The sequence below is a fragment of the Salvelinus alpinus genome, chromosome 21, assembly GCF_045679555.1.
Source record: "Salvelinus alpinus chromosome 21, SLU_Salpinus.1, whole genome shotgun sequence".
Lineage (NCBI taxonomy): Eukaryota > Metazoa > Chordata > Actinopteri > Salmoniformes > Salmonidae > Salvelinus > Salvelinus alpinus.
The window spans coordinates 20989028-21001749 of NC_092106.1; the positions used below are offsets into that span (position 1 = coordinate 20989028).

Here is a 12722-nt window from a genome sequence, read left to right on the forward strand (position 1 = left end):
ATTCAATAGACAACAGGGTGGGTGTACAGCATAGGTATTGATATATGGTCTGGGGTGAACAGTACGATCAAAGCCAGCTGACACATTCATGGCATGTAAAACCAGTTAGTAAAGTATTGCATTCTAGCAAGACTAACTTGAGCCAAGGCCTGTCATTCATTCAATCAATCCTTATCATAAATCGTTTTTAAAACCTCCTGCATTAAGAATCTCAGCACTTCCATCTCTTGTCAGATCACCAAGGAATATTAGTCAGGCATTCAGTATGCACACCTAAAATATGCGGAATAAAGGTCCTAGAACTCCGGATGCCTAATGCGCATGCCTTCTCAAAGTTTCTGTTGCAGAAAGCAAGCAGCAGAAAAAGCATCGGTGAGCAAACATCATAACCAAAATATCGATGTTCGATCATCTCGCAAAAATGTTTCGCAAATACCTTTCTCTTGATTTCGCGGGGGAGTATGTATTTTGCGCATTATGACTTTCCAGCGTTTCGTTTTGCAAAATGTTTACTTCAGTAGCTATCAGACGCCGGTTATGATAGCTGGCTAACGTTAGCTAGTTAACCTAACTGATCGCTAGCAGCACAAAGAAGTGTTCAATGCTTTGTGGTGCTATGACTCGAGGTATTTGTTTGCTTTCTATATTGCTTGCTTCTTTATCAACTGACTAACTTAGATGGTTAACTTCTCGTGTAACAGTACGTTAGCCTAAGCAACGTTACTGATTAGAACTACAATGCCTGTGTTATGTAGTTTGTTTGAAAAAAAATAAGTACTTTTTGGCACGCTAATATTGTGTAGCTAAATAGTTAGCGCTCATTTACATTTTAAGTGGTCCATTGACTACTAGACGACAATGCTGCTCAACGATGACACCAGCTAGTTAGTATTTAAGGTCTGTTCATAACTAGTTATATTAATGTCCTCGCATTCTAGATCAGAGAAGCCCTACCCAGCCCAGAGCCAACGTTGAATGACTGTTATTGATATTTACGCAATGATGCAATAACATTTATGGTAGACCTAGTCATCAGACTGTCTGAGTATATTTATTGTAACTAGTAGTTCCATCCTTTTCAAGAACTGGTCAGCTGGACACTAATCAGCTACAGTGTAAGACTGCATTCTTGAGTCATTGGGACTTCTGGGTTCTGACACATTTAGCTTTGTTCCAGAACTGAAAGGTGTTCTAGGTGACATTAAAGAACCATTACATACTTAAAACACAGCTGTTCTGCATCGCTTAGTATTGTAAAGCATTTACATTATAGTCATTTAGCAGACTCTCTTATCCAGAGTGCATACATTTTCATACTGGTCCCCCACTATTGGCCCAGCGCCGTTAGGGTTTGGCCGGGGTAGGCCGTCATTGTAAGTAAAAACTTGTTCTTAACTGACTTGTTAGATAAATAGGAATTGAACCCACAACCCTGGGGTTGCAAGTGCCGTGCTCTACCAACTGAGCTACACATGCGCACTAGACCTGAGCTCATTTTCCCTGGCTAAACAAGCATTTCAGTACACCTGCAATAACATCTAAATATGTGTATGTGACCAATAAAATGTAATTTAAACTAGCTGGCTAGCTGAACTATGCTAGTTTTTAACCTAATTACCAAACTTCATATATGCTGTACTCTCAACTTAAACTCATTTGCTAGTTATACAATCATGTAACTAAGTCATTTGCTGGAAAGAAACTTAAATTGTATTTTGTTGAAAAGTCATGACTGTTTCCAGATATGTCGTAAGATGACAGTGGTGAAGGATATCATTGCTACTTAACTTGGATCCAAGTTCAGTTTTGAGATCCACCATCTTCATTGGCACAGGGTTAGCTGGAAGTATCTGACTGGTCTTGGAACTGTGACAACAGGCAGCCTCTCCCCGCTTGGCTTGATAGGATATGTAGTGATTTTGCCAACACAGCCAGATATGTACAAGGTCTTGTACCCTTAACCTTTTTTCAACTGACTATTGTAGTTGTTGATTACTCATTAATAATGTCGAGTTAATTGACAAGAGAACTTGAGAAAATATCAACTCTACATATCGCAATGCCTAAATTACCTCTGGAGACTAAGGGTCTGTGGAGCTCCTCTTCCTCCTCACCACTCTATGGGCCCTGGTCAGGAGTAGTACACTATATAGGGTGTAATTTGGGATGCAGACACAGAGATTGGAGGAGCCAGCTTGAGGTTCTCTAGCCAGTAGCCGTCATGCAGTATGTCCTGCTGTGCCCTGGGAAAGGAGAAAAGGCGTCTCCATCTAAAGCCCCCCTGCTCTGTCTGTCTAGCGGCAGGTAGGGTGTTTGCTGTAAAAGGCTGAGGCACAAATGCGGGCTGATTACCGACTGACTGCCATTTTAGAAAGGTTACAATGTACAGGAAATAAATAGCCTTATGGCTGAGTCATTTTACATGGTCAATGTGGCGTCTCTCTCAGCATGGTGAGGAGAGTGTTTCTCATGTTGCATTAGTGGAAGTGTGACATGCTGGCCTGTCTGCCAGCATCATCAGGTGACCCTACAACCCGATTTCTCTCCCACACGCAGATGAACACTGGACTTCAGCAATGTAAGTGTTTTTATCTGATAGAATTGAATACTATAGTTTTATAGAAATCTGAAATCAGTTTCCTATTCATATTTCTACTTAATGAGTTGTAAATCCTGTCCAGTTACTAGTTGAATGAAGAAACTTTGGTTGTGTAAAAATTCCTTGTTCTGTCTCTGTCCTTCTTTCCATCCTAGGGGACACTACACAGAAGATGAGATCTGCCAACTATCCAACCCCAGCAGAATTGGATGCCTTTGCTAAGAAAGTCGCCAACAAGCCTCTGACCATAAAGATCTTCCCCAACAGTGTCAAAGTACCTCAGAGAAAGCACATCCGCCGCACAGTGAACGGGTTGGACACGTCCAGCTCCAGCCAGCGCCACAGCCCCTACCCGTCTCAGGTCAGCAGCACCAGAGCGGGCCTCCTGGCCGTCCTCCGCACTTCGACCGGCAAAAGCGCCCTCAAAGACACAGACGGCAGCCGAGCCCATCTGCTTCCCAAAGCAGCCATGAACCTCCACAGCGGGTCGTACGTTCCTCAAAGCTCTTTAAATCTCCCCGAGCATGTCCCCCACCTCCAGGGCTTGTCTCAAACCCAACACCAGGCATTGAAACAGAAACAGGGCCTCTCCCACCCACATCCACAGCATGCTGTACAGCAGCACAACATGGCTCACCATGTGACTTCACAGCCACAGAATATGCCTCAACCTCGCCCTAAAACTTTACAGCAACAGAACATGGCCCACCCTCAAACTTTACAGCGGCAACAAAGCTTGTCCCAGCTGCAAACTGTACAGCAGCAACAGCAGAATCTGGCGCACCCCCAGAATATCCAGCGGCAGCAAAGTTTGCCTCACACGCAGACTTTACGACAGCAAAATCAGACTCTGCCACAAACCTTACAGCAGCATCTTCTTCATCCTCAGACGCTGCAGCACCAGACTCATCCTCACCAACAAGCTTTAGTACAGCAGGCTGTGGCTCAGGCTCAAGGTCTCCGGCACCTGCCTGACTTAGCCCACGCCCAGCCTCCACCTAGTCTGCAACATTCCCAGGGCCTGCAGCACTCCCAGAGCCTGTCACAGCCTCTCACCCAGGGCCTCCGGCACCAGCCTGACGTAGCCCAGTCCCAGCCTCCACCCAGTCTGCAACATTCCCAGGGCCTCCCCCCATCTCAGCAGCTCCCCCAGGCCTCCTGTGCCGGCCCTGGCCCTCCCTTTGCTTCCAATGCCCTGCAGCCCCAGCCAGGCCCCCCCTACGGCCCCAGGAAGCTGCCAGACGCAGACGTCCCGCCAAACGTAACTGTATCTACCTCCACCATCCCGCTATCCATGGCGGCCGGCCTGCACCACAACCGGCCGGGCACAGACCTGAGCAGCATCGTGCACCAGATCAACCAGTTCTGCCAGGCTCGGGCCGGAATGGGTGCCACCTCGGTGTGCGAGGGCCAGATTGCCAACCCCAGCCCCATCAGCCGTAACCTTCTCATCAATGCCAGCTCCAGGGTCAACACACCCCACAATCTGGACCTCCTTCCCTCCTGCCTGCTGGGCCCCACAGAGAAGGCCCCTGGAGAGTCCCAGGGCCCTGCTGGTGGCCTACAGCCCAACATGGCTGTCATGAATAGGATGCCACCTGCTTTCCACGCTGACATAAAGCAGCAGTTACAGCAGCAGCAATTACAGCAGTTACAACAGGTTCACCAGCAGCAACAACATAATCAGTTACAGCAGCTCCAACAGGTCCATCAGCAGCAACAACTACAACATCAGTTACAGCAGCAACTCCAACAGCAACGCTCCTGGAACCAGCACCAGCTGGTTCACATGCAGCACCTGCCCGAGGGAGCCAACCCCAGCAAGAACCCCAGGAGAGAAATCCCCTCTGGGCCTGTCTTCCCTGCCAAGACCCTCAACTATCCCCACGTGCTGCTGGCTTCGCAGCCACAAGCCTTCTACCTTAAACACCCATCAGACAAGACAACCCCCTCGCCCTCCGTAACCGGCCCACCGGGTGGCACCATGCCCAGTTACACCAATGGGGGCTACCTGCAGGCTCCATGGGGCAGTGTCCTACAAGCAGGCAAAAGTGATGGTCTAGGCCCTCTGGATTTGGCCTTCCAGGGGGGCCCGTCAGGGGCCTCCATAGACTGCAGCACACCAGGATCACAGTACCGACCAGGAGCCAGACCCGGGTTCCCAGGTTCGGGTCAGACCAAGCTGATGAAGCAGAACGTGTCTGATTACCTGGCTGGGGATTTCCAGACGTTCCAGCATAACCCAGGTGCCATGGGGAAGATGCACAGGCCCCCCATGGGTAGAGCTCCAGCCCAGGGCCCAGAGCTAGGCAACGCTAGAAATATCCCCGCTCACCACACAGGCTATAGATAGATGGATAGCAGTCTTTACCTCACCAGTTGTGTGTCATGGTTTGTGAATGATTCAAGATTATAATCAGGTGTCCACATGTTGTAGAGTTCTTGCAAGTGATCAATTGAATGTTCTCCCTAGTCGGTTGCTCCTGCTCTCAATGTTCAATCGCTGACTTATGTTTTAAAAGTAGGTCCTCAGCCCTTAAAGGTATCTGTTAAACCTTAGTGCCAGATGAAGGGTTTTTGATTGTTATTCCAATGATGAAGAATACTTACTCATACCACAACATGGACATCTGCTTCTTGTAGTATTTTCTGGAATACTCTATTGTGATCTAGGACAAAGTAGAGAACCTAGTAGGGCTACATCCTTTCCACATAACAATTACCAGTTATGCCCAGGTTGTCATGGAACCAACCACGCCCTTTTACAACATTAGTGGCCTTAAAGCTGCCAATGCAGCGGCTGAAAATGGGTTGTTATTTCCTGGCCTATGTTTACATTTGAATGGGTATTTTTGTATGCTAATATGAATCAGGTTCATGTCTGGGTATATTCTTACTTCAATCTCTCCCCATATAGAGTAAGGTACTGCTACAACCATTTTGTCCTGTCCTCCTGTGTGTGATAAGACCTTAAGACGGAGTACTTTTGAAGTCGTTTTTAGTGTTTTTTCTTATCCCTACCTTGTTCTGTTACTTAAATTAAATTGTCTCTACTTGAATTTCTCCAGTGACGTTTTCAGTATGAGGGCTTGGAGAATCGAAATGTCATGCTAAACATTTACAAAAGGAACAAAACATCCCTTTGGGGAAAAACATTAATTGTCTTTTGAATAATGTGAACCCAGTAGGATCAATCCCCTGATCTTGAAAGGAATTGTCTGTGTGTGCATAGACCAAATTGATCACTTGCAAGTGTGCAAGTACAACCGAACATACCAGAGGGTTAAAATATTTATTTGTTTCACCACTATACTACTGTAAACAAGTGAATGGATTCCTTGTGGATCTTTACCTGTCTGTGGGGGTTCTGGTAAGCTGGGGGGTATCCTACGAAGCAGGTTTGAAGAGTTAGCGAGGTAACTTTGGTCAACTGAGTCTTAATGAAAAGTTTGACATTCGACTAGCCATGTGCAACGTGCAGTTACAAGCCTGCTAGAATTAGTGGCAGGTGTACGAGCAATATCCACTGTCGTAGTACGGCTGAAGACAGCTGGAATGTGACGCTAACAGAAGCTGGTTCGCTTCAGAAAACTGAGTAGATCTAGCTTGCTTATTGGGATACCCCTCTTCCTTCACTTGCTAGCCAAACCCTAACTGTGTATTGTCTCTGTACTACCTAGAAAGGAGAACTGAGGTTCAGTCCAGTTATTTTAAATGCAGGTTACCTCCTCATGCTAGTAGATGGGTCTAGCCATAGAAATATAATTACTTCTAAGTAATGATATTTCTATGGGTCTAGCATGCTGCGTTTTTCCTCAGTTTAATTTGGGGAACGGCTTACTCTTTCCTCCTCCCTGATAACTCTTGGGGAAAAAGCCTTAAATGTTATATTAGTTACCCTCTACCTTAAATGTTGACTTCTTACACCATGCCGGATTTCCTCACAGTGCATGGCGTAGCATCCTTTATCGAAAATAGTTATGATACTAGCAATTGTTTCTGCATATGTTTTCATTTAAGGCCACTGTTAAATTGCTAAGTAAAAGTCATAATTTTAAAGGATAATAAGTATGAATAGTGTTAAGCAGAGTTTCATAGGTTTGTGTGTGTGGCACTGGGCTGTAACTATGGTTTTTGGACTACGTTTCTTTAGTTGTTTCTACATGACAAATACACTACACTAATTTAGTTCTTAGCTAATTTATTTATTTGAACACTGCATCGTGAAGCCATAGGTTTTTCCACATGGGTGCCATAGATAACGCATATGATCAGACACAAAACAATGCAAACTGATGTCTCACAGCTAGCTGCATTCAGTAAGCGATGGAAAGGTTAATTAAGTCATAGAGGTAATTTTATTTATAGGGGTTATGTAGCCTTAAAGGCGCTGCACCTTTTTTTTCATTTTTTTTTTTTTGCATTGTCATTCAGAAAATTGCCATAATATATCTGCAGTACTAGGGGAATGATAGTGTTTCACAGTATTACTTTCCTGCCCGCCAGAGCGGCATTTGTTGTCAAAATGGGAAAGCTGTTTTGACTTTGCCTGTGTGGAAATCGGGTCAAGCAGCCAATGGAAAAATTGCTCTATTTTCCTGGTTGCTAAAATTCTACACGGTTCGCTCATTTTCAGTTTGTGAGAAAAACAAGCACTGAATAGTGGAGGGAATTATTGTATCATCTAAATTGCTGTGAAAAATCTTTTTAATAACAAAAATGTTTTTTTACAACTGAAGCTGGCGGACCAAAACCGAAAGTAAAAGGCTCAAGCGCAAACATGTTGCGGGGGAGATGGTACATTTGTTTTGAATGCAGCCTAGTGCTGTTGCAATTCTCCTAGCTTCCACATAGGGGAGACATTCTGTGTAGCACCTTTAATGTTATGGATTGAGCTTTCTTCCCTGAGGGCAGTAGCTAGATTCTGTTTGGCTCTTACTGTTGTGTTCCTGATGTGCCTGGCCCTTGAAGCTGCTATTGAATTATATTCTGAACACACAATAGTGTGTGTGTGTATAGTAATGATGTATGGGTTGTACTATTGGAATAAAGGTTCCTATTTATGTGTTGTCATGAATTTTTGAAATGCGAGATTGTAAATCTGTGTAGTGGAAATGGACCAACTGTTGCTGCAGTGAACCAAGCAATGTACCTGTTGTTCCATTTGACCTGATTTACCTGTTCTATAATGTTGTACAGCCATGTTACAGCCCGAGAAATCCAGGTTTACGGTTACGCTTTCTATATTAAGCCCAGCGGAGGCATTTCATATGGAATAGTATGTGTGTTTGAGTGGGTGTGTGCGAGAGAAAGGGTGTGAAGCCTAGATACTTGCGCACACACGTGTGTACACTACACAGTGGTGCACATCTATCCATTTTGGGTGGGACCAAGCTTCTAACTAACTACTGATACTGGACAGAAGTCCATGCTTACGTGCCACAATGATTCCAGACACTGTTGGGAGTCTGAACGGTTGCTGCTGAATCACTGACCAAAGTCACCAAGCCTTCCCCTTAACCATAATCACCATGGCCCAAAGCCTAGTTACAGTATATGTCTGAAATGGCACCCTATTCACTACATAGTGTAGGACTTGACCTAGGGTCATAGTCAAAAGTAGTGCACTATTTCGAAAGTAGTGTGCCATTTTGGATGCTAACATTCTTTAGCCATGTTGGTTTGTATTAGTTTTAAAGAATCATGCTATTTTAAGGTTGTGACAAAAGAGTGGTCTGCTGCCCTCTAGACAGTTGTAGGAACAGCATGTGGGACTGTGATGTATTAATGGTGCTGGTGAGTGTTTTTGCTCCACATAAGTGGAAATATGACATGAATGGCAGTGGTTGTGTTATTCCAGTTTACCTATCCTTGAACTATGCTTTTCACCAACATTACGCCCTAACCAAAATAAAGTTTGCGTTTGCAAAACTGATTCCTTTTATTTCCAGTTTATTTTATTTGTAGCAGCAAGGCTTGAGATGTCTATGAAACAGGGAATTTTCAAAGGATATAAAAACATTTCTAATAGTCATTCTACTTCTATGTCAATACATAGATGGAATGAGGTTAAACACTTCCAATTGTTTATAATTCCTAAACATTGATTATACATTTTTTATGGATTTGTTGACAGTCTAGAAATAATATCCAATAGTCATATGGTTGGTGTGCTAATGTAAGATTTGACAGACACCAATGCAAACATGTCCGAAAACACCGTCTAGGGTGTGTGAGGTTAGGTAGGATGAACTCAAGACTTCAGAGCTCATGGATGTGGAGCTGCGGCAAGTGGACAAGCAAAACCTTTTCAGGATAGAGCCATCTCCCTGCAAGTTTGAATAAAGGATTTGAGCAGATGAGGAATAACCTCTGTTAGCTCTACAGATCTGTTTGTCACCATACCTGTTATGGCGTGGTATGATGGCACACGAGGGTGTGGTCTGGTTATGTCACAGTTACCAGGATCCTCCTTGACTATACCCAGGTCTGTGTGTCATTTTTCCCAATTCACTTCCTCAACTCTAAACATGTATAACAATACTTAAGGTCACACCTGCAACAATAGAACAACTGTAGCCATTGCCTAATTAAGTGATAATGCCAGAGAAGCTGGTGTTTGGAGGATATATTGGCATGGTTTTTGTTACCAGCAAACCGTGCCAATATATCCTCCAAACACCAGCTTCAAATAATGACTGACATATTTTCATTAACTTTATTTGTATTAATTTATTCATACTATTTCATCCTACCATAAGATATAGTCCGGTTGCCAGAGACGCAACCCAGACGTTCAGTCTTTTTGTTCTGTATCTATGGACAGGACCCAGTCGTTTGTTCTGAATGTTCCATTGTCATACTGGCAACGTTCTTATCCCTTGCTATAGCTAGCTAGCCAACTATGGCTAACTTAGTCATGTCAAAAAGTACAGCCAGAATAACAGCAAAGTAGCTGCATTAGAATTTGTATAAGCTGTTTTCTTGACATTTATTTGGAAACATCCATGACAATGAACAAATGAGACCCGATTTTGCCAGGCCCAGAAAATGTGCTCACTCAGGACACTGTTGTTCAGAGGAGCTAGCCAACAACACAGCTAACACAATCACTTCAAACTGAAGCTGGAAAGACTGCAAACTAGCTGCACTTCGTTTCGTTCGACATCTTTTCAACGGACATTTCTTTGTATATATCCATAAAAATGATGCCAGCTGATTCATGATTTCGATTGCCTGAGAGACGCTGCCTGTCTGTCTCGTCCCGACTCGTTTATAACTATGGGACAGATGGAGATCGAATTTGAATATTGAAACAATGTTGCAAATGTCGGAGAGACAGATAGCAAAGTTTATACACATCTCCCCTGTTTAAATGAAATGTTAGTCTAAAAGAAATTGAGATAATGTCGAGATGCTTTTTATAGTGGAGATCAAGTTTAACAGTTGCTGGGCTGATGAGACAGTGGATTGCGCAGTCAGATGGAACAGAGTAAATAGGCATTTTAAAGTCATAGATTTGTGTGGTAATTTGTGGGATAGACACCAGCTGGAATGCGATTTTAACCAATCAGCGTTCAGGATTAGACCCACCTTGTTGTATAATCTCACATACACTACCGGTCAAAAATTTGGACACCTACTTATTCCAGGGTATTTCTTTATTTGTACTATTTTCTACATTGTAGAATAATAGTGAAGACATCAAAACTATGAAATAACACATACGGAATCAAGTGCTTTATTTCCAAAAAAGTGTTAAAAAATCAAAATATATTTGATATTCTTCAAAGTAGCCCTCCTTTGCCTTGATGACAGCTTTGCACAATCTTGGCATTCTCCCAACCAGCTTCATGAGGTATTCACCCGGAATCCATTTAAATTAACAGGTGTGCCTTGTTAAAAGTTAATTTGTGGAATTTATTTCCTTCTTAATGCGTGTGAGCCAATCAGCTATGTTGTGACAAGGTACCTGTGGTATACAGAATATATATATATTTACCTTTATTTAGCTAGGCAAGTCAGTTAAGAACAAATTCTTATTTTCAATGACAGCCTAGGAACAGTGGCCTAGGAACTGCCTTGTTCAGGGGCAGAACGACAGATTTTTACCTTGTCGGTTCAGGGATTTGATCTCACAACCTTTCGGTTACTAGTCCAACGCTCTAACCACTAGGCTTCCTGCCACCCTAATCCACCCTAATAGCCCTATTTGGTAAAAGACCAAGTCCATATTATGGCAAGAACAACTCAAATAAGCAAAGAAAAACGACAGTCTATCATTAAGACATGAAGGTCAGTCAATGCGGAAAATTTCAATAACTTTTTAACGTTTCTTCAAGTGCAATCGCAAAAACCATCAAGCGCTATGATGAAACTGGCTCTCACGAGGACAGGAAAGCAAGACCCAGAGTTACCTCTGCTGCAGACGGTACGTTCATTAGAGTTACCAGCCTCAGAAATTGCAGCCCAAATAAATGCTTCACGGAGTTCAAGTAACAGGTACATGTTCAGAGGAATGAATCAGGCCTTCATGGTCGAATTGCTGCAAAGAACCCACTACTAAAGGACACAAATAATAAGAAGAGACTTGCTTGGGCCAAGAAACACGAGCAATGGACATTAGACCAGTGGAAATCTGTCCTTTGGTCTGATGAGTCCAAATTTGAGACTTTTGGTTCTAACCGCTGTGTCTTTGTGAGACACAGAGTAGGTGAGCAGATGATCTCCGCATATGTGGTTCCCACCGTGAGGCATGGAGGAGGAGGTGTGATGGTGTGGGGGTGCTTTGCTGGTGACACTGTCAGGGATTTATTTAGAATTCAAGGCACACTAACTATCATGGCTACCACAGCATTCTGCAGCGATACACTATCACATCTGGTTTGCGATTAGTGGGACTATCATCTGTTTTTCAACAGAACAATGACCCAGCACATCTCCAGGCTGTGTAAGGGCTATCTGACCAAGAAGGAGAGTGATGGAGTGCTGCATCAGATGGCCTGGCCTCCACAATCACCCGACCTCAACCCAATTGAGATGGTTCGGGATGAGTTGGACCGCAGAGTGAAGGAAAAGCAGCCAACAAGTGCTCAGCATATGTGGGAACTTCTTCAAGACTGTTGGAAAAGCGTTCTAGGTGAAGCTGGTTGAGAGAATTCCAAGAGTGTGCAAAGCTGTCAGGAAGGCAAAGTGTGGCTACTTTGAAGAATCTCAAATATAAAATGTTTTTTTATTTTAATAAAATTATTTTGGTTACTACATGATTCCATATGTGTTATTTCATAGTTTTGATGTCTTCACTATTATCCTACAATGTAGAAAATAGTACAAATAAAGAAAAACCTTTGAATGAGTAGGTGTGTCCAAACTTTGACTGGTATAACCAGATGTCGTATTCTCGCGAGGCTATCCTTTGTCCTACTATAGGAAGGTACTCAAGGGACCGGTTTCCCGGACAAAGATTAAGTCTAGTTCTAGAGTAAAAATAATGCGTAATGGAGAATCTCCATTGAAATAGCTTTTTAGTCCAGGACTAGGCTTAATTTCTGGCCTGGAAATCAGCCCAAGGAGGTTTACCTGAAAAACATTCTACTTTCATCTCCGGCCAACGATCCTTTCTTCTGCACCTCTCCTGAGCACAGTTTCTCTTTCAGACACATGGGCAGGTAGCTCTCCAGGTTTAGGATAGTACAGGCTCTCTGTGGACACACACACACCCAATCCAGACTTCTAAGCAAGTCACTTGCTTACACACAAGCACATACATGTAATGTATTTTTATACACTCATTATCGTCAGCCATTTTCTTTTTAGAATCACTTTCAGACTGACTCGTCAGTGGGTTTGTTACCTGTAGTTGCCAGATGCTTTTGCTCTCTGGAAATCTTTTCCACTGTCTTTCCCATGAGAGTGATAAGCATGGTGGGCGTAGGTGAGCACAATGTAGGATATGAGTAGAATGTAAAACACCTGTAAGGCCGATGATAAAGAATGATGATTCAGGGGCACTACGACGACTTCAGTATAAGACGCAAAGGTTAAATTCAATCAGAGTACTACACAACTTACTCGGGACAAAAATAAAATAACACATAAAATGAGCACATGCCCTGCTCTTTAC

General features: G+C 43.5%; 1 protein-coding gene across 3 annotated transcripts; it reads left to right on the forward strand.

The window, feature by feature from the left end:
* The first annotated feature begins 302 nt into the window (after positions 1-302).
* On the forward strand, positions 303-8534 carry LOC139548014 (protein FAM222B-like). 3 transcript variants are annotated; one of them, XM_071357304.1, is made up of 3 exons: positions 303-372; positions 2448-2578; positions 2755-8534. In XM_071357304.1, the coding sequence occupies exons 2-3, from the start codon at positions 2494-2496 to the stop codon at positions 4950-4952; spliced, it is 2283 nt and encodes a 760-aa protein (XP_071213405.1). In that variant the 5' UTR covers positions 303-372; positions 2448-2493; the 3' UTR covers positions 4953-8534. The 3 variants fall into 3 exon arrangements, with proteins under 3 accessions (XP_071213405.1, XP_071213406.1, XP_071213407.1); XM_071357305.1 differs by having other exon boundaries at positions 332-626; XM_071357306.1 differs by having other exon boundaries at positions 332-372; positions 2482-2578.
* The last annotated feature ends 4188 nt before the right edge of the window (positions 8535-12722 follow it).

What these genes read in the sequence shown, in the direction of transcription:
- LOC139548014 (XM_071357304.1), top strand. Translation starts at nt 2,494, where the DNA reads ATGCTGGCCTGTCTGCCAGCATCATCAGGTGACCCTACAACCCGATTT. An exon ending in GAACACTGGACTTCAGCAAT is followed by an intron (nt 2,579 to 2,754) that starts GTAAGTGTTTTT and finishes TTTCCATCCTAG; the next exon opens with GGGACACTACACAGAAGATG.